Genomic DNA, 26,819 nt, shown 5'->3' with positions numbered 1-26,819 from the left:
CTTAATGAAGAAAACCATAAAACAATGGTGAATAAAATACAATTATCATGAAAGTTCAAGTAGGAAATGCATGCAATATTAACAGTCAAATGTGTTGTATTTTAAAGCGGCAGGCAAAAGACAGTTAAAAAAAATCATTCTTTGTTCTCAAACGTTATAAAAGATGAGAGGTTTAGGTCATATGAACCCATAACTAATCTGAAATTGTTCAACCTGCATATTAGATCATTCTTTTTGGTCTATTTGTCAACATTTTGTGGCACAATTTTTAGATTTATAGCCTACAATTAAGTAGCCTTTATACAAAAAATAGTTAGCCAGTTTGATATCCAATTATCATGCATAGGCTACATGAATCAAATTATTGTAATGTCAATAAAAACTAATCCTTCAGTGAAATCAACACAGAGATATAGAGTATGGGGGTGATATGTGGTAGGCTACTGTAAGATTGTCTTTTTAAAAGTTATTTTAGGGAATTTCCACCATGTCCATCAAAGACTTTCTGTCTGGATGGGAGTTTCTGTCAAGGCTTGAGAAGGAGGGGGGTTTCAGTTTTAATTTACCATAGTTGGAAATGTTTCACAGAATCCAATAGTTGGCGATAATGCATAGTTTAAAATCCCAAACGTCATACAATAAGGAGAAAGAAGAAAAACTCATCCAATAGCCACTGAGTAAAGTGCCACCTCTCGGTGTCTGCTCTTGCTGCCACAACAACAGAGAACCTTAGCACAGCGAGAAGGTTCTGTACCACTCACTTCCGTGTTTGCCGAAAATTCCCGGATGTAGCTACACGACATTAGTTCGTGTTTTCAGTTTTTATGATTAAAATATTTGTTTTTCGGCTGTATGAATTCATTTGACTACATTATTGCGACACAGTATTTGCTTAATGATAATTACAACTGCTTTTGTACAAAAACTTTATTTGCAGTTATTTTCGAGTGCGCATGCGTATTTCCATTGCGTCTTCCTGTCCACTGGTTAACTGAAACTAGAAACGTTTGAATGTTGTAACGGTGAGTAAAACTGTATTTTCTGCGCCATTTTGAAAAAATTATTGCTTTTCTTCTGTTTAGTTTGTTGTCACGCGTAAATGTGCGTTTGAACACGACTTTCATTGTGGTCTACTTCTTCTTAGTTAATATCCGATATCATCCTGCTGTCTGTACTCTCTTTGCCTCAACCTACAACAGATTGTACACAATCATCATGGCGACCCAGGATGGTGGGTATTGAGAAAACACAGCAATATTTCTTTACATTGAGCCTGAATACTGTCAATCATGTAACACATGTTTGTAACTGGCATGTTAATCTAAGACGCTATTAATGCCTTGTTATGTAGATATGCGTTTCATGTAACGGTTATCTTTAAATGTTGCCCAGTGTTGTAGCTAACGTTAGCTAAGTTAACGTTAACGATTGCTAACAGCAGTCAAATTTAGCTAAATTCAATGAGGACTGAAGTTAATTTAAGAATATTTAACCAGTGTTGGGTTTGAATTGGTTAACTTTTGCTGTCAAATAGTCAATTAAATGTGGATATTTTATTAATGCTAACGACGGAGTATCAAGAAACAGTTTGGTACGTTAACGATACCAGTTTTGTAACCAGTAAGGCCAACCGTATCACAAGATGCAGTGTCTTGCGAGTACGTATTTTATATCAGAAGCCATGTCTGTTTGTTTCTGTTCAGGCGTCGTTTGCTTTTATTTATCCCCTCACCCAACACACAAGTAAGAGTCGCTGCCTTTATGAAAAATATAAGCGATGGAAAGAGCTAGAAAAACCACGAGAGAGAGATAGAGAGGGGGTGAGCAGAAAAAACGAAACTGATGTTAGACTACATAAACGGTCGACTCATAGTTACACTAAAACTCATATGCAACTTATTGTGTGGTAGTAACGTCATGGGGAAATGCACATGAAAGAAATATAATCTATTTTGTACTTCAAAAGAGAACCACAAGAATTGGAGAAAAAAAACAAACAAACAACTAATCCCCTGCTTATTAAATTAAAGCCTCTAACTCGATTTAGCTGATATTAAAATAGTACAAGGAATGTTTACAGTCAGAAATAAAATTAGTAATTGTCAATATGACTAAAGGGGAGTGTGTGATGTGTAAAGAACATAAAAGGTAAGCTGGGTTCTCCCCCCTTTCAGGTCCAGACACATTTTGTCTCCCAGTATATATAAATTATTGTGCTGCTTTATTGTTTTATTTCATAAAGGAGTAGTAATGTTTCATTATGTCTTAGTTGAGGTGGTTATTAATTCAGGCCGGTATAAAACACTGCAGGAAACACTTGTAAGTACTAATATATGAAGTCATTGTATTTCAGTTAAATGGGTGAATTGATGGAAAGCGAGGAACTGAAAACTTAAAGCACACTTTAAAAAAAAAAAGTAGTTTAATTTACATGATCAAAGTAACATTTTGAAATTAGCATGATAGGAATATAGTAGCCTGTGTTTGTGTGTTGTTTGTGTTTACACCAAACAGGTTGTGTATTGCTAGAGGGGAAGGTGTAATATGCTTAAGTTTTTAGCTTACACCTTTCAGGCTGATAGAAAATATTTTATGTTGTATTATTATTTTCTTCTGTGCTGTTTTGTCAAAATGAATCAATCAGTTGTTTTGCCCTCTTTGTTTGTAGCATTACTTACAGGCTGGAATACATTTCAATTTCAGTTTCACAAACTAAAGTGAAACTTTGTTTCACTTGGCCGTATTTTATTGTGGTTACTTAACACAAAGACGAATAGATATCGCTCTTGTGTGGACGGCATGTACTGTACACTGTTGAAATGTGATTATCGCAAGGCCTAAGACATGCCGCGTGTGTATCTCTGAATATTTCCATTTATGTGGGACATACTGTTCTGAGAACCAACAGCTTTGTGCTAAGCAGCTACTTAGAATTTCACTGAATGGATTCAAATCAGTATTTTCTTGCTCTTCCAGGAAGTGAAGAGGTCATAATGGAAACCGAGGCAAAGCCAAAAGAAGCTGAACCACTGGGTGAGGATGCTGAAAAAGGTGACACAGAAAGCACGGCTCAGACAGCTGCAGGAGACACCACAACTCAGGACTCTAGTATTAGCAATGGCGACGATGTAGACGGCGACCAGGAGACGGTGGACTTGAAGATTATCTGGAACAAGAATAAGTATGATCTGAAAATTCCTGTTGATAACACCGGAGCCAAACTAAAAGAGAGGATTCACTCTCTCACTGGTAAGAGCGCTCAGTAGCTTACCTTCAACTTAATTGTATAGAGTGATTTTAAAAGAGTAAGAATTTGATATTCTTTGTCTTCCTAGGTCTTCCACCTGCAATGCAAAAAGTGATGTACAAAGGGTTGCTTCCAGAGGACAAGACGCTACGTGAAATAAAGATTACAAATGGTGCAAAAATAATGGTGGTAGGATCTACAATAAATGACGTATTAGCTGTGAATACACCCAAAGAGGTCATTCAGCAGGAAGTTAAAGCTGAAGAGAACAAGAAGGAACCTTTATGCAGGCAAAAGGTGAGATAAACGGCATTCTGCATAATCGAGTAAAATATTTATGGAGTTTTGTGATATTAAAAATGCACTGTTATTTCAGCAACACAGGAAAGTTTTGGACAAAGGTAAACCAGATGACATAATGCCATCTATTAAAGGAACAAAGGTGAGAGAAGATTAAGGGAGGTCTGTCCCTGTTTCTGTTTGACTTGTGTTGATTGCCTCAGCTGTTCAAAGCTGTTTTTGCAGATGTATCTTAACTATATGATTTTAACAAGAGACACAAAGCCTTAACTGCTTTTTCCTGCCAACAGGAACGATTACCAACAGTGCCTTTATCCGGAATGTTTAACAAGTCCGGAGGAAAAGTTAGACTTACATTCAAACTGGAGCAGGATCAGTTGTGGATCGGAACAAAGGGTGAGATCACAGCTGGCCTCATTTTTTGCTAAATTCACCGCAGCACAAACATGCTGATGATTAAATTCTCTTCATGTTTGTGTGTGTTTATCTCTGCAGAGAGAACGGAGAAAGTCCCAATGGGCTCCATTAAAAACGTAGTGTCTGAACCCATCGAAGGCCACGAGGACTATCACATGATGGTAAGTGCTGTTGCTGCTTCCTGCATGTCAGACTTACTGTTTTATAAACAGTCATGATGCCAAATGCTGCGAGGCTGACACACATCATGCACATCGGTCACGGAACAAAGTCAAAATTAAGAAGGACAGGTTTAGGATATTTGCATAGATCGAATCACATTGTTTGTTTACAATACCTTCTGTGTAGAAACCTCCCGCATCCCGTGAGCAAACGCTGCTTCAGTTGGTTAGTTTTTAGCCACCTAATGTAAGGCCTGCCTTAAAAACATCTATATCAGTTTAAGCATACTCTTTATTTAGAATATATTCATGCTTTACCTTGCTGTCAGACAGCCTTTTCTGACAGGGAACTAAAGCCGCTGTCTCAAAGCCACCAGACTCCATCGACAAAAACAGTCATTTTTAGAGCATTGGAGTTGTTGGTCATTGATTGGTTACTGTGTAAGGTAATGTAAAGGAAGTATTCTAAATATGGTGTACGACACACGCAATGCGAGCAAGCAACACACTTCCTTTCATAGTCAACACATTGAACGCAAGCGACACGGGCGACACTTGAAATGCAATACATCGCTCGCGAAATAGGGTGTAGCAGAGTCACCGGTACATTCTGGCTAGCTAGTACTGCTGTAGCTAGCTAGTACTGCTATTTTATTAGAGTGCAGGGCACTAGAACTGTCATATAAATAGGGGTGTGCCCGTACAGGTTTGCAAAGTTTTTCCTCCTTGCCCGCCATATTTCATACCTGCTTCTTCTGTGAGTAACAAAAAATGGTTAATTTCAAGTACGTTGCTTGCATTATCATCCACGCTGGCAACGCATGGTATTACACACGTCGCGTATCAAAAAAATGGACAACAAAATTTTGAGACGCAAGCACGCATCATGGCAGCCAATGTGTTCGCGTCTGCGTGCCTTTTCGTCGACTATGAAACGGCCCTAACACAGATATTGATTATCTTAAGTGGCTAAATTACGTCCACAGCAGTACGCTGCTTAGCTTCTGTGCTGGCAGATTTGGTTTATCAGAGATAGTAGCAAAGCAACACAGTGCAGAAAATAAGCACAGCAGAAACACCGGATAGGTTGGACTTCTGTGTTTAACCATTTATGTCAGAACATAACAATTGCAGAAAATGACAACAGAAATTAAAATGTTTGCGAATTTTACTAAACATCACAATTGAAACAATTGGCAGTTGTTGACCTGGAAGTAATTATTGTTAGCATGACGTCATAACCATTTGGTGTATAGGGAACAGCTAAAGGACAGAGCAGATATGTTTGTTGCAATATGATATATTTAGACTGGTTAAGCTTTGTCTATAAAGGATCTTTTGTGTTAGTGAACAGTGCAGGTTGAGCGGCTCACTGAAGTCACTGTAATATGTGTGCATCAGAGTGATGGGGGTCGTCGTTTGCTGTTTTGGGCTCTGCAATGGAGTGGGAAATGTCAGTGCTTTCTCTAGATTGACCTTTTTGTCTGAAGGCACTTGTGTTCTTCTTTGTCAGTGAGATGAAAACCCCAGAACAAGTAACTTAATTGAATCGGGTGGTCTCATGGAGCTCGGTATGATGAGTTGATGACTCTTTCAGCCAAATAACTGACTGTGGATTTGACCTTGATAGTTTGAGTGTGAAGTAAACAAGACCAGATATCTAATCTGATACATTTAAATTTAGTACAAACTGGCTGTATAATGCTGTAAGTGTCACAGCAGTGGGCCACAAGTGCGTTTAAGCAAAAATGACTATCAGTATTTAAAATCTAAGCTACTGTGTGAGTGGCAATTTGAGGGAATTTCCATATTTTCTTGCTTCCTTGTTGCTGCGGTTTACTTCCACCTCCCACTGTCTGAACACGTAGATTGGCGAGATCGTACTGTGTCGCCAATAAAAACGTGTGGGAGTTTATTCCTGTACAATTTAGCTGTCTTGATACAGCCAAAGTGGCAGCTCCTCGCTCAAAGCATGTTCCTGCATCACTCAGGAGGAGATGTAAGAGGAGATGAGGATTTAAATGTCAGTGGGCAACAAGCTTTTTTCCCTTATAAAATAGTAAGCCCATCATTGATAGTGATCCACCCTGTTTACTTTAAATTTTGAGGTTAAAAAGAAGGAAGTATAGAGTAATTCAGTTATTATGTTTTGCATTTCAGAATGGCTTTTGGAGTAATTAATAAGGTTGTAATGGAAAGGTCTCATAAAGGCAGCATTTTGTTTCCTTTAAAAGCATTGTTATATTGCAAACATGCATCCATCATTCCAGCTGACCTTTTTTTAGATTGTTAACTCTCATTTAATACCTACACGTCATGTGGATTTGCATCTGTCGCTAAATGTGCTTACCTTTCTCCCCCCTCTCGTAGGCTTTTCAGTTGGGTCCAACGGAAGCGTCTCAATATTGGGTCTACTGGGTGCCTGCACAGTTTGTCGATGCAATCAAAGACACAGTCCTTGGAAAATGGCAGTATTTCTAATGTGCCTCTTTTTTTTTCGGAACTGGGTTTGAGTGTTGGAGCCAATGAAAAAAAAATGAAACTGGAGTCAACAGCGAGGCTTAAAGAACTTCTTGGAATACATTCAGAGGAAAACGGATGGATTGCCTGTGGACTAATCATATTGTTTTTAGGTTTAAAGTGCACTATGTGGCAGCATAACATTTCTCAGCCCTGATGATCATTCAAAGTTTTCAGCAAATCCAAGGGAAAAATGATGAAACAATTGTACAGAAATTGCTAACACTTTTCTTCAGTTATTCTTAAAGAAATAAAACTTATTTAATGAAATGAACGCACTGGGGGAGTGTTGTTTGTCTTTTCTGGTTTCAGTTTTGCATCCTTACAAATGTAACATTACTACATTTGGTTTCTTATTTAATTACTTTGTGTTAGGAACCAAAGTTTTGCATGTTTGAACAATGCAGGTCTTCCCAGTCTCTACAAAACTCTCATCCAGTGAACAGCACACAGGTCCTGCCCTAAATTGTGGATTAGATTATGGTCTGGGCCTGGCCATCCTAGAACTTTATTATTGGCCTTTAAAGGGTTGTTGTCATGCTGGAAAATAAATCTCCCAAGTAGCAGCTCCTTGCACACTGCAGCATGTTTTCCTGCAGGGTTTCTCTGTGTTTACAGGGCCCTCCAGCCTGCTGTGATATGTGGTGTTTGGCTTATATTAAACATAGCTGTAAGTATGATGGCCAGCACTGTGTTCCAATGTATCCCACAAAGTGCTTTATTCAGCAGAACACCTCTTAACTGAGGAAATAACACTGGCTGTAGAAAAAATCCATATTAGGCTACTATTTCAAACTTTTATTTCCTTGGTTATCACTGGTGTAAGTAAAACGAATGTGATAAAGCCCTGTATCACAATTATTTCATGACTTGCAGGGTTAATTGGTGTATTATGAGACAGCATGACAGATAGATAAACAACCCTGTGTTTTAATACATGAAGGCATGCTTAAAAGCAACTCAGTGTTTTTTAATGAGTGGCACAACTTGCCTGTGCAGTTATTTTTAGAGCGGTATTTATCTCAGCAGTGTTCATCAAAGTGAAAGGATGTTTGTGCTCCCTACTAGTGTTTCAACAGTAGTCATTTATCCTTTTAATCTGCAGTTCACTGTTGAGAGTTTTTAATAAATAAATAGATTTTAATAAAAAGAAATGCACTGAAGTCCAAATCTAATAAAAGACAAAATAATTCAACGTGAAACCACGGGTTGCAGCTCTTGTGATCGTTTAAATTAAGTGTTATACTTGGAAAGAGTTTAAAAGAGAAAACACAAAAACGGTTTAATAATAATAAGATTTTTAATGCCCAACTTATCAAAAACAACTCCTGACTGATTTGTTTATCTCAAAAAGGAGGTACACATTCGGCATCTCTAAGGTGTTTTTTGACAGACTGTGGTGATGCTTTTACTCTGAAGGATTCCACACCGGAACTGAAGTTGTTGCTTCCGGAAAGATACGTCCACAAGTTCCGGTATATATCCCTGTCCTGGCGGGACGCGGTTAATACAAACATTTTGCCCCTTAAACCACCTGTAAATGACAGCAGCAGTCGGTAATGAACAAAACAGGCAACACAGCCGGAGATAGGGAGCGCCCACCGCCGGTGAAAGTGCTGTCCGGTCAGCTGAGGACAGCAGAGAGCCGGGGGACCGCCGACAGCGGGGATGGGTTTGTGATCAAACTGGGCAGGGTTCGCACTCTGCTGGTGTCACTGGTGTGGATGCAGGGGACTGTAATGGATGTCCAGCTGGACAGAAACACCGTGCTGCTGATGGATGAGACGGGGACGTTTGCTGTTCAAGGTGTCAACAACATCCCCAAAGGAAAACCATGTTTGTCCCAAGGTAAATTTGTTTTGTGAATCGTCAGTAAACCCTAAAAGGACTGCAATGATTTTATGTTTATATACATGTGTTCTACCTTTCTATAGAAATACACCAAACCAGAGTTCATTAAATTATTTAAAACTGCTGTACTTTTAGGCAAAGAGTAGCAACTACCCCGGGGGCGCAGGCCAATGACTATGACTTTACATACTATACTATACTATGACATTTTTATTTTCTTTTTATTTTCTTTCACATTTTTATTTCATACTATATGGCATTTTTATGACATACTATACTATGACATTTTTTACATATTTTATTATGGCTTTTTTGACATACTATACTATGACATTTTTATCACATACTATACTATGATATTTTCTGACATACCATGACATTTTTATTACATACCATACTATGACATTTTTATCACATACTATACTATGATACTTTTTTGACATACTATACTATGACATTTTTATCACATACTATGACATTTTATCACATACTATTTTATGACATTATTTGACATACTATACTATATTTTTATCACATACTGTGACAGTTTTTGACATACTATACTATGACATTTTATTACATACTATACTATGACATTTTCTGACATACTATACTATGACATTTTTGTCACATACCATGACATTTTTATTACATACTATACTATGACATTTTCTGACATACTATACTATGACATTTTTATTACATACTATACTATGACATTTTTTGACTATGACATCACATATTATACTATGATACTTTTTTGACATACTATACTATGACATTTTTATTACATACTATACTATGACATTTTTTGACTATGACATCACATATTATACTATGATACTTTTTTGACATACTATACTATGACATTTTTATTACATACTATACTATGACATTTTTTGACTATGACATCACATATTATACTATGATACTTTTTTGACATACTATACTATGACATTTTTATTACATACTATACTATGACATTTTTTGACTATGACATCACATATTATACTATGATACTTTTTTGACATACTATACTATGACATTTTTATTACATACTATACTATGACATTTTTTGACTATGACATCACATATTATACTATGATACTTTTTTGACATACTATACTATGACATTTTTATTACATACTATACTATGACATTTTTTGACTATGACATCACATATTATACTATGATACTTTTTTGACATACTATACTATGACATTTTTATTACATACTATACTATGACATTTTTTGACTATGACATCACATATTATACTATGATACTTTTTTGACATACTATACTATGACATTTTTATTACATACTATACTATGACATTTTTTGACTATGACATCACATATTATACTATGATACTTTTTTGACATACTATACTATGACATTTTTATTACATACTATACTATGACATTTTTTGACTATGACATCACATATTATACTATGATACTTTTTTGACATACTATACTATGACATTTTTATTACATACTATACTATGACATTTTTTGACTATGACATCACATATTATACTATGATACTTTTTTGACATACTATACTATGACATTTTTATTACATACTATACTATGACATTTTTTGACTATGACATCACATATTATACTATGATACTTTTTTGACATACTATACTATGACATTTTTATTACATACTATACTATGACATTTTTTGACTATGACATCACATATTATACTATGATACTTTTTTGACATACTATACTATGACATTTTTATTACATACTATACTATGACATTTTTTGACTATGACATCACATATTATACTATGATACTTTTTTGACATACTATACTATGACATTTTTATTACATACTATACTATGACATTTTTTGACTATGACATCACATATTATACTATGATACTTTTTTGACATACTATACTATGACATTTTTATTACATACTATACTATGACATTTTTTGACTATGACATCACATATTATACTATGATACTTTTTTGACATACTATACTATGACATTTTTATTACATACTATACTATGACATTTTTTGACTATGACATCACATATTATACTATGATACTTTTTTGACATACTATACTATGACATTTTTATTACATACTATACTATGACATTTTTTGACTATGACATCACATATTATACTATGATACTTTTTTGACATACTATACTATGACATTTTTATTACATACTATACTATGACATTTTTTGACTATGACATCACATATTATACTATGATACTTTTTTGACATACTATACTATGACATTTTTATTACATACTATACTATGACATTTTTTGACTATGACATCACATATTATACTATGATACTTTTTTGACATACTATACTATGACATTTTTATTACATACTATACTATGACATTTTTTGACTATGACATCACATATTATACTATGATACTTTTTTGACATACTATACTATGACATTTTTATTACATACTATACTATGACATTTTTTGACTATGACATCACATATTATACTATGATACTTTTTTGACATACTATACTATGACATTTTTATTACATACTATACTATGACATTTTTTGACTATGACATCACATATTATACTATGATACTTTTTTGACATACTATACTATGACATTTTTATTACATACTATACTATGACATTTTTTGACTATGACATCACATATTATACTATGATACTTTTTTTGACATACTATACTATGACATTTTTATTACATACTATACTATGACATTTTTTGACATACTTTACTATGACATTTTTATTACATACTATACTATGACATTTTTTGACTATGACATCACATATTATACTATGATACTTTTTTGACATACTATACTATGACATTTTTATTACATACTATACTATGACACACTTTATTATGACTTTTTTTTTTTTACATATTATACTATGAAATTTTTATTACATACTATACTATGACATCTTTATGACATACTATACTGTGACTTTTCTTATGACATACAATACTATGATTATCACATACTATACTGTGCCCTTTTTATTACAAACTACACTATGACATTTTATGACATACTATACTATGACATTTTTGACATACTACACTATGAGATTTTATAGGACATACAAAACTATGAATTTTTATATGACATACAATAAATATTATGACATACTATACAATGAATTTTACCTTACCTTGAACCTTGCACTGGGTTAATCACTCAGTTCCTTTTCTTGTGCTTTGCTCCCACTGCGTCTATTTGAATAATGTTGCACTGATATACTAGTCGAAGGAGTTATCACACACTAATACGGTTTAGTTGTGCTGCTGCTTACAATCAGTGTGTAGTAAATGTAAATTATAGTGTGTCGCTGATGTAACCTGTTAGAATTCTAAGCAGCGATGAGGTCTTAAAATGTATGTAAAGGGTCTTAAAAATTATTTAATCTAATTTCAGGATTCCTGCATATGAAGCATTACTGTCATTCGCCAAATAAAGGCAGGGTTTTTGTTTTAATGAATTGTTTTTACCTTTCACCACTGCTGATTCTGTATGGTTTTTATGTTACTATTTAGTGTTGAGGCCACCGAGCAGTCTGTCGTCTAACCATTCATTTCATGTGTAAGTCTTCCATAGCCAGCCCTGTCAATTGCAGATTGTGTGCTTAAAGCAGGAACATTAAGCTCTTAAAAAATGACTGTATGAGTCAGCCACATTTCCCCATATCACCATCCTTGTTTCCTTGAATCTATTGTCACTGAACAATTGGCCACCTGCTGCTGTTTCTACAGGCAAATATGTCATGGTGATGGGTGTCATCCAGGCCGTCTCCCCGGAGCCAGTCATCCGAGCCGTGAAGATGGCAGACCTCTCCGAGCTCGCCGCACTTCACAGACGGATGTGGAAGCTGGAGGTGGAGGACCTGCAGCAGATGCTGACCTGAATGCAGAGCTGTTTGTGGAGACGCCGCCTCGCTGGTGGCAGAACGACCTGCTCTTGTCTTGTGTGTGCAGCTGAGTATGCAGCATTGAAGTGATTCTGGACAAATGGAAAAACGGCTTCACAGGACTCAACAGCGGATTCTGCTTGATGTCAGGCCTCTGATTGGGAGGTGTGATGCAAGAGTGACAAAGACTTCGACATGAGAAAACAGGCTTGTATTTGTGCATCCACTATTTATGCTGTGAAGTGTGATGCTTAAGTAAGAGACACCTTTCCACTTGGATCCTTCTGCAAGGAGGTCTGAGTTTTATAGAAGAGAAGTGGAGCTGTAGGCCTCTTATAATGTCTGAAGACGATCTGCTAACACGTGGGGAGATTTAGGAGCATCATGTATCACTAGAGGGAAAGGGCATTTTTTAACCTGGACCATATTTTTCCTTCTTTTTCTTTTCTTTTTTTTTGCACATCTAAGTGACTAATGGGAACAACTTTTGAAACTGGTCCAGTATGGGTCCTTCAGAGATGCTGTCACACTTATAATCATCTGAGCCTGTCAGTGGTAAGAACAAGCACGACGTACATTTCATTGCGGTATTGCTGTATTATTGATGACATTGCAGCCCATTTGGCAGCTGCAGCCTTCTTGTTAATATACTGGACCAATTTCAAAATTTTTGTTTAGTTCCCATTAGTCAGTAGACACAAAAACGTGGAAAAATTGCATCCAGGTTAAAAAAAATACACAAGATTCCCTCATTATAGTAAATGTTTTGTCAGAATACCACTAGTGTCATCTCTGTAATAATCTGGCACTCAGTAGATATACGATGGCAGATGGTTATATAAATATTAAATAAAGGTGAGTCACATCTGAAGTACTTTGCCTACTTTTCTCTACTGAAAACTGAGTTTAGATGCTGTGCTGTTAGAAAACCCTGTTTTTCAAGAACAAAATATTAAGTGCCATCTTTATTTTTGCAGATAACTAATCACAGTGCAAAAATGTTAAGTTTAATACAGATGGGATTGGAGCTGCTTAATGTAATATACCAAAAAAAATTGATATATCATAAAAAATTGCTGTGGTATGTCACAAAAAATGTCATTAACAATTACATAACATAGTAGGCCATAAAAAATGTCAAGGCATACAAGCTATTTCATGAAAACATCATTAAAAGGTCATTATTTCATTTAAAAAAAAAAAAAAAAGATCGTACATAACAAAAAATGTTATACTATTGTATACAATTTCTTATGTACGATCATAAAAAATGTAATTTTATAGTATGTCACAAAAATTTATAGTTATAGTGTAGTATGCCATCAAAAAGGTTTTGGATAAAAATATCCATGATCAGTATACCATTGAAAGGTCATATAAAGTCATGGAATAGTGTGCCCTGAAAAAAAAAAAAAAAAAAAGACACAATATATCATTAAAAATGTTATAACATGTCATAAAAAAGTAATTGCAAATTTTATAATATGCCATAAAAATGTAATTTAAAAAAGTTGTATAATTTGTTGTATATTATTTTCATTTAAAAAATATATGAAAAAAATATTAAGTGCTGTCTTTATTTCTGTAGCCAACAAAAAACCTGAAAATGCAAAAATGTTAAGTTATATACAGATAATATGGAGTTAGTGGATGTGAAGTGGTATAGTACGCAATAAAAAGGCCATAAAGTCATATAATAGTATGCCATAAAAAATTAATATCATAAGAAAAAATGTGAGTTTAGTTTGTCACAAAAGTCTTGAAAAANAAAAAACCTGAAAATGCAAAAATGTTAAGTTATATACAGATAATATGGAGTAAGTGGATGTGAAGTGGTATAGTACGCAATAAAAAGGCCAAAAAGTCATATAATAGTATGCCATAAAAAATTAATATCATAAGAAAAAATGTGTTTAGTTTGTCACAAAAGTCTTGAAAAATTACATAATATAGTATGCCATAAAAAATGTCATACCTACTATGCTATTAAAGTTATTAAAAAGTAGTTTAATTTTTAAAAAAATTATAATACATAGTAAAAAATGTATGTAGTATGTCACAAAAAATTACATAATGTAGTGTGCTATTAAAAAAATGTCAGGGCATACATACTTTGCTAAAAAATGTTTTTAAAAAAAAAAAAAAAAATTTCATTAAAAAAATGAATAGTACATAATGAAAAATGTTATAGTATTTAATGTCACAAAAAATGTCATAATATAGTTGCCATTACAAATGTTTAAAAAATGTAGGAGAAAAAAAAATCATGATATAGTATGCCATTAAAAAGTTATAAAAATGGAATAGTGTGCAATTTAAGAAAATTCATGACATTAAAATTTTTGATATAGTATGCCATAAAAATGTATTTTAAAAAAGTCTGAGTATTATTTTATTAAAAGAAATTGTGAATGTTATAAAAATGTGGTGGCATAGTTAGCTGTAAAAATGTCACATTCCATAAATAAGCTACACAGAATCCCACTACTCATCTAAGCAATTAATAAATTCACACTAACGTTAAACAGGCTCTTTGGACAAATACACATATTGCAAATAAACTACGAGGTTTAATACTTTGGAAAAATTGCGTTAAATTGATCAACTTAGTCAAGACCCTGCAGACAACGTGTAATGTATCAGTAAAATATAACATACAATTTTACAGATGTGTAATTGATGAATCACACAGCAGTGAAAACACTGATTTAAAAAAGAAGCTTTATTTTGTATGGTGCCCATTACACTGGTAACACTATTAGATAAATGGAAAGTGAAAATGACCTATGCTGACAGATTAAAATAAGAGAATGTCAACTCAATTTGTTTTAGACTCAACATATTGAAGGGTAAAGGTCATTAACATATACAAACTGCTTATGAAAAGAAATTACTTTAAGGTCAACTGATCTGAACGTCTCTGATCAAGGGTTACACATGCCATTCTCAGCACCACTCTCTGATATTCTAGTGAACGGGTGCATAGCAAAGCGTCAAGTGACTTCCACTCAGAATTTGCTGTTAACAATAACACTCCTGGAGTTCAGATCAGAGTAAACCAGCCACCAATCAGAGAGCCGGTCCTGAACGCCCTCTTTAAAATTATGCTGTGATCAGGCTGTTTCCTGTGCACCTCAGAGGCTCTCAAGGATCACCTGACTCAAGACTGTTTGAATACTGCATTCATTGCAACAGAGCGTGAATATTGTCACCACATCATTATATAATGTCTTTAAGCAGAAAACTGTATTTTCCAAAGTCATTGTCATTTGGTGCTATAAGATGGTCTTTTCTGGCTTTGGCAAGTTTCATCAAAAGGAATTCCCTGCGCTCCATCCACTCTTTTAGTTCCTGCTCCCCGTGTGCCAGCTTACACAAGTCATCCTCTGTGCACGTGCCTTTGAGGTACCTGCCAGAACACAAGATCAAATGTCAACCATCAAAAACGACTGGAATCACGCTGGTAACCAAAGACACGTGCTGCTCCGTGGCTAATAATCTTACCTCTCACAAACTTTGAAAGTGCCCGTGGGAAACCGATACTGCCAGCAGTTCTGATCGTCCTCAGAGTTGAAAACTCTGTCTTTGTGTTTTTCTGAAGTGATATGCTGCTGCCACTGCTTCTCGCTGTTGCAGTTTTTCCCACACAGCCAACAGTGATTGCCAGCCTGCAAAAACACACGGAGCAATCTCATTTACACAAACGACTCATTACGGCCTGTTTCATTCAAACATATTGCTGTTTACTTTAGGCACTTAGCAATAACAACAATTGACACAAGATGTTAGCAAAATGTTTACACAATTCAACCATTAGGCACCAACAATTTTTACTGCATCAACAGATTCTGACAACTGAATGATTATCTACAACCCTGGAAAGAAAAACAGGACAAGTGATCTGCAAATCTTTTTCAACCTATGTTGACGTCTGTAACACGTTCCATAAATGTTGGGACATGAGAATGTTTACTACTGTGTTACATCACCTTTACTATAACAACACTCAGTATGTGTTTGGGAGCTGAGGACACTAACTGCTGAAGTTTTAAAAGTGAAATTCGTCCCATTCTTGCTTTATATATGAATTAACTTCCTTAACAGTTCGCGGTCTCCATTGTCATATTTTGCACTTCATAATGCACCACACATGTTCAATGGGAGACAATTTGTCTGAATGTCTTGCTGGGATAAGCAGGGACGTCCCCGAAAAAGATGTCGTCTGGATGGCATCATATGTTGCTCCAAAACCTGCATGTACCTTTCATGTTCATAGTGCCTTCAGAGATGTGAGTTACCCATGATGCCATGGGCATTAACACACCCCCATACAATCACAAATGCTAGTAACAATCTGGATGGTCCTTTTCCTCTTTAGCCCGGAGGACATCACGTCCATGATTTCCATAAACAAACTGACACGTGGACCGCAGCACACTTGGCCACTTTGTGTCAGTCCATCTCTGCTGAGCCCGGGCCCAGAGAGGTTGGTGGTGTTTCTGGGTGTTGTTGATAAATGGCTTTCACTTTGCATGGTAGTCTTGACTTGCACTTGCAGATGCATCAGCTAAATTGTGTTTTCCAACAATGATTTGCCCGAGTGTTCATGAGCCCATGTAATAATATCCTTTATACCATCTTGACAGTTTTAAATCTAGTGCAGCCTGCGGGATCAAACATCATGGGCATTCAACGTTGGTTGATTTCTCCACATTCTCTGAATCTTTTGATATTATGGACTGTAGATGGTGCAACTGTGTGTTGAGAAACATTCTTTAACAGTTGCACTATTAACCCATGCAGTTTTTCACAAAGCAGTGACCTCTTGCCGTCCTTACTTGTGAACAACTAACCCGTGCAGGATGCCCCTCTACTCACAGTCATGTTACTATAATCTGTTACCAATTAACCTGTTCACCTGTGGAATGTTGAAGGTGTTTTTAACAGGCCAAAACTTTCCCAGTCTTGTGTTGCCCCTGTCCCAACTTTTTTGGCACCAAATTCAGAATAAGTGTGATTACAAAAACGGTAAAGTTTATCAGTGTGAACATTTAATATCTTGTGTTTGTACAGTATTCAAGTCAATATAGATCAAGAAGGATTTGCAAATCATTGCACTGTTTTATGTACATTTTACACAGAGTTCCAGCTGTTTTGGCATTGGGGTTGTATCAAAAGAAACCAGTACAGCTCAAGATAATCCACAGACCTTGTTGTGAGCAGTTTCATTCATGTAGGACCTATTTTCCTTCTACCTAACGACATCTGCAAACTGTATCACTGCACAGAAGGAAGCTGCATCCACCGTAGGGCTGGGCAATCACTTCGGTTTCACAGTATGTGACGGTATTTTGCTCGAGTTCGGTCCACTTGACATGCTGCTGTGTTGTGCTATGGCCTATTCAAGTGCTGGAATTTGTTATTTACGTGACAACGCCTGAACGCAACACAGGCTCAGCTCCATTAGTGCCGTGCTAATGTGTACAGTTACTTCGCTTTCAGGACTCTCTCCGGCAGCCATTCTCGCCCCTGAACTTTTCTCTATGTTCTCACTCTCGCCGGCTCTAGCATGCCTGTGGTGTGCAGCGGTGAAATAGGTCCCAGCTGAAACACTTTCCCGCCGCGCACGTTCTGGAAGTTGTTTGGGCTTTTCACGGGTATTGCAGTATTTGAAAAATTCAGCCCTAATCCACTGCTAGCTCACCTAGCACCACTGAGCTAGCCAGCATCACAGTTTCAGTCAAGAACACTGTTAATGTTTACATCTCCCACTGTCACAAGCACAAGCCTCCATTAGCAGATGCAGTAGAGGAAAAGTCTGTTCGCTGCTAGGATAATTCATACAATGTAAAATGCCATAGGCTTGCGCTAAAAACATTAGCATGTTGTGTCTGTGGGGAAAATGTGTCCAGATAAAGACAAGTGCTTTGTCTGTGAATGCTGCGAGTTACAGTCAAGCTGATTTGTGTACTTGTAATTGTCGCTATTAAGCCATGTTTAATGTGTGTTTTGAATCAACTAAACTTGACAGCACTTCACAGAAATCCTGGCACCATCTAGTGTTTTGGAGGTGTAACTGCAGAGTGACACAGACACACTACCGCACAAGGATAAATGTTCACAAAGGCCACATGCGTAGGCTACTGCATAGAGCTGACGCACAAGTATAAATCTCGCTTAACCAGGTGATGATTTCTGAAAACAGAACACAAGCCAAGTGCTGCATAGTTCCTATATATTTGAGAGAAGACTGACATCTCTATGGACGATATCTCCAACAGTTGGCTACTCACACTTAACACGGATCAATAGCACAACAGGTAAGAGAAAAAATATGTATTTTTGATTTTGGGGTGAACTGTCTCTTTAGGATTCTTATCAGCAAACTGGAAGAGGAAATTAACGTAATTAAGCTGAAAGTTTTCACTAAAATTTGTTTGTTAGAGATACAGTATAAACCAAATACCACTGGCCAGTTTATCCACAAACTTTGCCACCAGACAAATCACTGCATCATATTTGCTGTTCTTTAAACTCACCACTTCTTCAGCGTAGTCTGTTGGCATGTGGATCTGTTTGCCATTCTCCCTGACAGAGTTACTGGAGGTCTCGTCACCCCAGCCAGGCTTCTGAGACTGCAGCCACTGCTCATAAAGCTGATCCATATCTGGAACTAAATGAGGGGATAAAATTGGTGATTACTTTTGGTGCATCACATGCTAATTAAATTCTACTGATTAAAATTCTCCAAAGTAAGACAGCGCATCTCCTTGACATAACTCACTGTTGTTTTCCTTCATGTAGGTCCAAAGGTCTCTTTCTTCCACACTGTGAGCAAACGTGCAATTCCCAATGTACTGACACTTCTTGCCGGCTGTCACATGCATGCAAATCTAAGGAAGGAAAATAGCATTTGGTGACCATTGCAGGAGATTTGTTTTAATCAGAAACACAAAGAGCTGACAACGTTGGGATAGAAATGTTTGGCACGTACCTCGAATTGAGATGGGATGGGTTTTTTGGTTGGAAGCGGTCTTACTGTTGTCCACTTTTTCCTTTCATGGGAACTTACAAGCACCACCCGCCTGTCTTTCGCCCACCTGAAAAAGAGACAGAAACTGAGTTTGTGGTGATGCACTGGATTACACTGTTTCAGTCATCAATCAATCAACCTCCTGTTGACAAGTCACGTGTGACTTCTTATACTCACGTGTGTCTCGCCTTGGCTGAGCAATACTTCTTGTTTTTGTCAGCTTCGCTTAGTTGGCCATTTCTCCAGCACTGGCCGCAAACAAACATCATCTTCAGATTTGGAGGCCCGAATCTTCTCTGTGTGTTGGAAAGCTGCTGGTGACATTTTGAGAACTGGTTAGAATCTTTGTGACTAACACAAATCGTCAGTCAGAGACCCCTCAGTCGACTAGTCGTTTATTTATTCATATTTTGCTAGCCAGTGTGCTGTGCAGTGTACTTCTGAGGACGTTTTGGTCCCCAAATTTTGCTGCGGACTAAGCACTCTTGCCTTTCATGCTACTGTTTGGTGCAGTCAGCTGCAGGCGCGATGCAGCCGCAAAGAGGAGGAGAAACTTTTTACCTCAAGATCCAGAAATAACCTCATCTTTTCTGCTTGGATATTGTGACTTTACAGCTCACAAATACTTAATACAAAACAGTCTCTGGCTTTTGTTTGATATCCAGTGTTGGCAAAAACTGTTGCACAACCACTGAGCCCTGTTCAAACTTTAAAACTTTACATGGAGAAAAACATATCAGCAAATATTCGTACTGAATGGCCAAATCTGATTCAAGTGACAGGATTCTGAGTCGGGTACAGCCCTATAATCATCAATAAATGGTGAAATAACTGCAAAGTCACTGGAAAAAATAAAGGCACTAAGCACAATAAATCAGTCAACAGAGTCCTCATGTTGGGTTTACCTGGGCTCCCTGCAACGAAGCTGTTGCATTCCAAAACTTCTTTGCCTCTTGGACAATACTTTCATGAGTGATACCTATGAGATGCAAAATAAAAGTAAAAATAAATAACAGTTAAGAAGCAAAATTACATCAAATTTAGCAGTGGGAAATAAAAGAACATTTTCGAACAACTGTATTCCAGGTACAACAACATCCAGCCCTCGGTTAGGCCTGTCATGATAACTACTTTCGTTGGACGACATATTGTGCCAGGAATAATTGCGATAAACAATATTAGTCATTTTGAGATCATTTTATGCCACTGAAAGAATGATAAAATGATAGCATAATAATGCAGGTTCATTCTTTCAAAGAGCAGTGAACCTTTAATTCATAAGAATATTCAGATATTGGAAAATTAAAAAAAAAAAAAACAAACCTAACAAATTATTAAAAAAATACCACCTGTTAATATATGTAAGAAAGTATGTATAAAATGACAGTACCTTTATTCAAAATGACTTAGTCTGGGACTTAATACAAAATCTGTACAACAAAAACCCAAACAAGACATGCAGTTTTGTAACTAATTGACAAGCTCAGCAAAGCTCTGGAACATAATCTGGCCAGTGTGCTGCCGGGGATGGGTGGCCTGGGAGTCGGGCAGTTTGCTGTTGGATTTAGGGTGTGGAGGATGAAGTTGTTGGAGGGTAAAACTACAAACGACAGACTTTTTGGCTTGCCAGGCATTGGAAAGCTAACAACTATTAGGGCCATGCCTCTCCACTTCAAATGTGTGGCTACCCGTAAACTACACTGTGTTGCCTTTTGAGTGTTCGGTTTTTGTTTTTTTCCCCGGCTCATGCAAGAGAAAAATGGGAGAATTGCTGCGTCTTACAGTGGTCGGGAAAACCCTGCTGGTTATTCTGGCATCGTGTTGGCTAAAGTGTTGGTGGCATTCTTATGTAAACAAACACAACACGCAAAATCGAAGTCAGCGAAATTCTCAAGGTCATGTCCGTATCGCGTACGCTATGTCAATAAGGTAATTATGGTGACAGGCCTATCCTTGGACAAGTGTTTGAAAAAGCCGTCTTACCAAGCTCATGCTGCATCATCCAGACCTTCAGCTCGATGAGGCTGTGAGCGTAGAAGCAGTCGTCCTCTCTCACGCAGCCGTAGCGGACTTCATGGCGACAAAGATCCAGCTGGCACTGATGACTCAAGGGTCTGATTTTGGAATAGCGGACCGTATTCTCCTTCAAAATGTGGACCAGGCACCTAAAAGACAAAAAAGGATGTCCATGAGTTAATCCTGCTCTCATTCCCTCACATATTTGCACAAGGTCTTGTGTGATTTGGTAGATTACTTGAGCTGTAAATCCATTAGCTAAGTGATGGTTTTTAAGCTGTGAGATGTGAAGGGACTCACTTATGATCCTCAAAGTCGTGCTTTGTCACCGGATGTGAGCAAAGCGAGGGGTCATCTTTGTTGGTTTTGCTGATTATTCTGGGTTTATGGTCAAAGCACACCTGCAAATTAAACGACATGCATTTGGAAAAGCTTAATATTCTATAAAAACACAGCAGACTCATTACAGCAGTGACTGCAGCTTCTAATGAGCACGAGACGAATGTTACACAGAAGCAACAACCAGGCTCGAATGAAGCACAGCATTACATTCATCACAAACATTTTTGTATTTAATGGCCTTATATTTTCAATTTGTTCTGGACAAAGCAAAGCCAGAGCTTATAAATGTAAATGTGTACATGTACAAAATATCTTTGTGGAGACAAGCATATTTTGGGAATGAAAAACAAAGCTGGGAATGCGTGTCATTAACAGTATCAACTTCCAGCAGCACTGTACACCTGCAGCTATTAAATACACAACACCACAACACCCTGTGGTCACACTAGATTTCTCTTAAGAAATTAAATTAATACTCACTCCACAGAGAAACATGAATATCCCATGATGCTCCTGTAAGATCTTGGGGACTGTCAACCTGACGTTGGAGTTGGGCCCGTAAGGATCGAAGAGGAGCTCTCTGGAGATAAACCCTTTCCGCTCCAGAGTCCAAACATCAATCTCTTCCTGGCAGTATGCAAATGTGCAGTGGCCAGGGTACAGGCACTCTTTTCCAACAGCCACCTCTGAAACAGCACAGGCAACATTTTGGTATTTGCTGTTAGATATTATATCTATACTACAAGTCTACAAAGCAGCATTTGTTTTTACTAGTGTAGCATTCAGACTACAAGTTGTATTTCTTTGTGCAGCTGTGTGTTGTAGAATGGCAATAAATGGACCTTGACATGACTTGTGTGTGTGTGTAAGAGTGACAGCAACACAAAGCTCCTTGAATAATGTAAATATTTATGTGTAATAAGTGAGGGTAGGTAGGGGAATATGTGCTACAGAGTAGGCATCAACGAATGACCGCGGCCTGGACCTGGACGGAGTGACAGTTCTATCCAGACCTGTGACCAATTTCTGATAAATCAATTAAAGAAATAATCACCTTCACGGAGCACTTTTTTTCCCCCCAGCAGTCACGGCTATAGACCGTGGGCGCAGCTAATCCACCTAACACGGCAATAGCATCACTCAATTGAGCCAATTAAATCGATTGTTTAGCGTGCATAGTCAGTTAGTTACAGAGACCAGCAGTATAAGAGAGATGTGAGAGCCGACAGCACAAGAGCAACTGACCTGCTACTTTCTGGCTACACACTGTGTGAGAGTGTTTCCCCTGCTCTAGCCAAAGTAGCACTTCACACCTTGACCATGTCTGGATCGACCTTACAGCGGTGAGCCAGCTTTGAGTGCTATGAACATTAACAAAAACCAAGTAACAGCCTAGGCTCATCAATGAGCAGCTAAGTGTGTGCATGAGAACGGCACTACATCCATTCAAATCAAGATTTAAAGTACTGTCAGTGCATACACCAATTTTACTAGTAAATAGAGTAAATAAAGAGAAAAGGGGCAGCTCAAAGCTCTGTTTACACTTTTTCTTAAAGCGACACTAATTGTTTTCAGAAAATTCTGTCTCGTTATCTTTTACTTGTAAGCCTTAAGTTCATTGTGCTAGGGCTATAAATACAGGTACCTGAACCTCTCTGAATTTTGACTGACTACGCCTGCTAAAACGGAATTTAAAAATTTTACATTTTCCACTTTTTTTTTAAACCAAAAACGGTAATATGAAGGCAAATGCATCAATTTTTGAGCAAGGAAATAAATGTTACCTTTGCATATGTAATACGGTCCAACATATTGTGTTTTTGTCGGTCTGGGCCGTATGAGCTTCCACGTTTTGTCCGGCGAATGTTTGATTCTGCCGAGTAAAGCATCCTTTTTGCATTTATGCTCTTCTGTATGAAGTGTGTAATCCAACACACCGGGCCCTGTGGATGTCAACGTTTATAGAAAAACATGTTAGACCAAACAGTACTTCCTTTTTCTTACAAATAACTGACTACATACACACACACAGACTAAACAGAAACAGTTCCTCACCAGTTTTGACGTAGCAGACTGAGCAGGCTTGTTTGAATTCATGTGTTTCAGCTAAGGGGTTCTTTGCTAAATCCACAGCAGCAGGAAGACCCTTCACTTCAGGCATACCCACAGCCATTCCCATTGGTGTGTCGTTATTGTTCAGCTGGATAAAAAGGAGAAATGAAAAATAAGTTCTGACAAAATATACGCCCCTGACTACATCAAGGCTGGCAATAAATAATAAGTAAATAATTACCTGTGGAATGAATGGACTCGGAGCATAATCTGAACAGAGGAGAGAAAAAGAATATTGTATTAGTTAGCTGATATTTTTTGATACTGAAGTAAAACTCAATGACTAAGCAGTCCAGGTATCAAGGCAGCATACCTGTTTTATAGTCCGTTATGCTCAGACTATCCAGAGAGTCCAGTGGTGGGGGCAGGGCGTCAAAAGTGTCCATACCAAAATACGCACTTGACCCCGACTTGTGATACAGTGGAGGCAGAGTAACGGTACACTGCTGGGCACCGCTGAAGGGAAATGGGTTGATGTGAGATGGCATCAGGAATGGACTCGACAAGGAACTGCCCGAGGCAATACTGGTTGGCAAAGGAAGAGGACCCTTCACTGTGGGTATAACCTGAAGGAAGAGACAAACAAGAGTCACACTTCTGCTCAAAAATCGACACTTTGTCGCATTTTATTCGCCAGCGAGACCCTGCGGTCGTATCCGTTCACTAACCATGGCTGATTCAGGGCCAGCTTGGTCCAGTAGATCATCTAGGTCGTCCCCAATGATGTCCGCGTCAAAATCTCGACTGGTTTCGAGAATCGTGCAAGGCTTACTGGTTCTGCATCCATTTACAAATGAGGGCACGGGAAGAGGGACCGACGTGGGGACAGACACAGGCATGGGGACAGACACCGGCAGGGAAACGGACTCAAAGCCTGGCGGTTCCGACAGGGTTACTGATGAGATACTGTTGGTAGGAGGAAGTTCATCCACTACTGTTTCATTCAGAGGCGGGTGCACTGCTGCTGGAGCTTGGATTGGAGCTGGGACTGGAGCCAAAATGCTGCTATCCTGGGTTAGCTGAGGCACTTCTAGAACACATCAGGGAAAAACAGGGTAAGTGACCTTTGTCCCGTCCCACTTAAAATGAATTGTGTAAAGCTGTATTAAGTATTAAACTCACCAATTTCTATATCTTCAACTGAAGACGAGCCATGGGAAAACTGAAGAGAGGCGGAAGAAATTCACTGAATATGTATTTCTTTGGAGAGTGTAGGTATGCATTTTACATAGTTATGTTGCTTACCTTTTCACCTTGTGAATCTTGATAACTTGATCCTCGCAAAACATTCAAGGCAGGCTGTTAGAAAAAAATAATTAGCTCAATTAAATTATGACTGTTCATTACATGAGGACAGCCCTCAATGGATGTGTTAGAATAGTCTCAATTGTTGTTAGCCATGAAGCTGAAAGTCAGATTCAAATTTGTTACATTAACTAGAAAATGAAGTGCTGTGAAATAGTTCCTGACACACGTACCTTACTCCTTACATAAGCTTTACGGATTTTCAATCCCAAAATTTTGGCAAGGTCCTGAGTCAGCTGTGTGACACTGGTATCCTGGGGAGGAAAATACAAATTAACAGTGTGTATTCAAACACACCCTGGACAACCACTACTTTGATCTTTGTTCATTTTCTTCAACCAATTATTTTTTGACACATTTTCCTTAATATATTGTAATAAAGGTTTGGATTTTTTGGGGGGAAAGTTGCTTTTAAAAGTCAAGAATGATTTCTCAACTTTTGAAGGAGTGACACACCTCTAATGTGCTGTTACTGGATGAAATTTGCCTTTAAACTTCAGTGATTTATCATCCTGGAGATTAAGAGAGGTCTAACTCTTACTGATTGTCAATCGTGTTACTGTCACAACATATCCAGACTAATGCTCCATATACAGTATTATACTACACTAACATGTAGTGATGGAGTGTGTGTATAGAAATAAAATAATTATCAATTAATTGAATAAAGTAGGACTTGCAACTAAAACAGCAAACCTTAAATTAAAAAGTGGCTGCTTATTACACCAAAGTTTGACCTACATCAGTTTAACCAGAAATGACTTTAACTTAAGACAGCACACTAACAGGCACACAACAAGGAACTACACAGAGATTTTTTTGATTATGGATAAGTTGTTTGTTCAATAAAATAATGAAAAATGACGATCAGTGTTTCCCAAAGCCCAAGATAATGCCCTCAAATGCCTTGTTTTCTCCACAGTTTTAAGATATTCAGTTTACTGTCAGAGGAATAAAGAAATCACTTAATTATCACATTAGTTGGCGATTAATTTAATAGTTGACACTTAATCGATTAAATGTTGCAGCTCTAAAAACTGAAGCTGTCAAAACTGGCCAAAAAACATTTGATTATTCCCTTTTTAAAGATAAAAATAAAAAAGGTTCAAATTTCCATTTTTGCACATTATGTCCATTTGGCGGCAAACCAATACAACACAAAGAGAGATGTACTAAAGGCAGGAGTTAATAGCAGATCAGCGACCTCAGTCTAGGTGGCAGCAATCTGGAAATCCATCGGTAAAAAACAAACCTTCCTTTACCTCTGGAGGCACAGCCCGGAGTTTTTTGACTAACGGAAGTGCAGGGGCCTCGGCGATCGCTCTCGCCCTTCACTTCCGGCGGTGCCCCCAGGGAATCGCCGTGTTGTTTACAAATACTTCGGATAGAAAACCAGCAGAGTTTAGCTATATATCACATTTTCCATGTCACTATATCACCGTTTAGACTAATCTGATGTTTGTTAAGTCTATAAACACAATGATTGAACAAACGTTACTATTTCTGTGTGCACGTTTTGTAGGCTAATTAATAACATGGTTATCGTAGATTAGCTGGGCTAACCGTTAGCTGTTAAC

The 26,819-nt window shown here is 37.4% G+C and overlaps 4 protein-coding genes across 7 annotated transcripts in view; 2 read left to right on the top strand and 2 right to left on the bottom strand.

Moving 5' to 3' along the window:
- Window positions 1-26,819, bottom strand: part of galr2b (galanin receptor 2b) — a 383,467-nt gene that overhangs the window by 237,409 nt on the left and 119,239 nt on the right. The gene's annotated exons all lie outside the window — the stretch shown is intronic.
- On the top strand, window positions 903-6,919 carry ubfd1 (ubiquitin family domain containing 1). Of its 2 annotated transcripts, XM_050070052.1 has the most exons (8): window positions 985-1,022; window positions 1,145-1,231; window positions 2,977-3,249; window positions 3,336-3,544; window positions 3,624-3,689; window positions 3,838-3,943; window positions 4,043-4,125; window positions 6,496-6,919. In XM_050070052.1, the coding sequence occupies exons 2-8, from the start codon at window positions 1,216-1,218 to the stop codon at window positions 6,604-6,606; spliced, it is 864 nt and encodes a 287-aa protein (XP_049926009.1). In that variant the 5' UTR covers window positions 985-1,022; window positions 1,145-1,215; the 3' UTR covers window positions 6,607-6,919. The 2 variants fall into 2 exon arrangements, with proteins under 2 accessions (XP_049926010.1, XP_049926009.1); XM_050070053.1 differs by lacking the exon at window positions 1,145-1,231 and having other exon boundaries at window positions 903-1,022.
- On the top strand, window positions 8,110-13,796 carry rmi2 (RecQ mediated genome instability 2). Its single transcript, XM_050070055.1, has 2 exons — window positions 8,110-8,493; window positions 12,280-13,796. Exons 1-2 carry the CDS (start codon window positions 8,205-8,207, stop codon window positions 12,429-12,431), a joined length of 441 nt encoding a protein of 146 aa, XP_049926012.1. The 5' UTR covers window positions 8,110-8,204; the 3' UTR covers window positions 12,432-13,796.
- zc3h7a (zinc finger CCCH-type containing 7A) overlaps window positions 15,138-26,819 on the bottom strand; it is a 21,016-nt gene continuing 9,334 nt past the window's right edge. For 2 of the 3 annotated variants that reach the window (XM_050070039.1, XM_050070040.1), the window contains exons 6-23: window positions 25,416-25,496; window positions 25,183-25,236; window positions 25,060-25,099; window positions 24,606-24,967; window positions 24,251-24,503; window positions 24,119-24,147; window positions 23,881-24,025; window positions 23,610-23,768; window positions 22,306-22,511; window positions 21,784-21,884; window positions 21,451-21,632; window positions 20,373-20,446; window positions 19,645-19,781; window positions 19,429-19,534; window positions 19,219-19,327; window positions 18,974-19,107; window positions 15,939-16,102; window positions 15,138-15,843 (exon numbers count right to left, since the gene is read on the bottom strand). In XM_050070039.1, coding sequence (XP_049925996.1) covers window positions 15,654-15,843; window positions 15,939-16,102; window positions 18,974-19,107; window positions 19,219-19,327; window positions 19,429-19,534; window positions 19,645-19,781; window positions 20,373-20,446; window positions 21,451-21,632; window positions 21,784-21,884; window positions 22,306-22,511; window positions 23,610-23,768; window positions 23,881-24,025; window positions 24,119-24,147; window positions 24,251-24,503; window positions 24,606-24,967; window positions 25,060-25,099; window positions 25,183-25,236; window positions 25,416-25,496 — 2,526 coding nt within the window. In that variant the 3' untranslated portion in view covers window positions 15,138-15,653. The remainder of the gene's footprint in view (window positions 15,844-15,938; window positions 16,103-18,973; window positions 19,108-19,218; window positions 19,328-19,428; window positions 19,535-19,644; window positions 19,782-20,372; window positions 20,447-21,450; window positions 21,633-21,783; window positions 21,885-22,305; window positions 22,512-23,609; window positions 23,769-23,880; window positions 24,026-24,118; window positions 24,148-24,250; window positions 24,504-24,605; window positions 24,968-25,059; window positions 25,100-25,182; window positions 25,237-25,415; window positions 25,497-26,819) is intronic. The other variant, XM_050070041.1, reaches the window with a different exon arrangement.

The sequence above is a fragment of the Epinephelus moara genome, chromosome 18 (assembly GCF_006386435.1).
Source record: "Epinephelus moara isolate mb chromosome 18, YSFRI_EMoa_1.0, whole genome shotgun sequence".
NCBI classification, from domain to species: domain Eukaryota; kingdom Metazoa; phylum Chordata; class Actinopteri; order Perciformes; family Serranidae; genus Epinephelus; species Epinephelus moara.
The sequence above is the reverse complement of the archived record's forward strand: the minus strand, read 5'-3'. Positions and strand labels throughout refer to the sequence as shown.

Coding starts and splice junctions, on each gene's coding strand:
- ubfd1 (XM_050070052.1), top strand. Junction 3,250..3,335: donor GAGGATTCACTCTCTCACTG/GTAAGAGCGCTC, acceptor TTGTCTTCCTAG/GTCTTCCACCTGCAATGCAA. Junction 3,944..4,042: donor GTTGTGGATCGGAACAAAGG/GTGAGATCACAG, acceptor TTATCTCTGCAG/AGAGAACGGAGAAAGTCCCA.
- rmi2 (XM_050070055.1), top strand. CDS start 8,205: ATGAACAAAACAGGCAACACAGCCGGAGATAGGGAGCGCCCACCGCCG. Junction 8,494..12,279: donor AAAACCATGTTTGTCCCAAG/GTAAATTTGTTT, acceptor CTGTTTCTACAG/GCAAATATGTCATGGTGATG.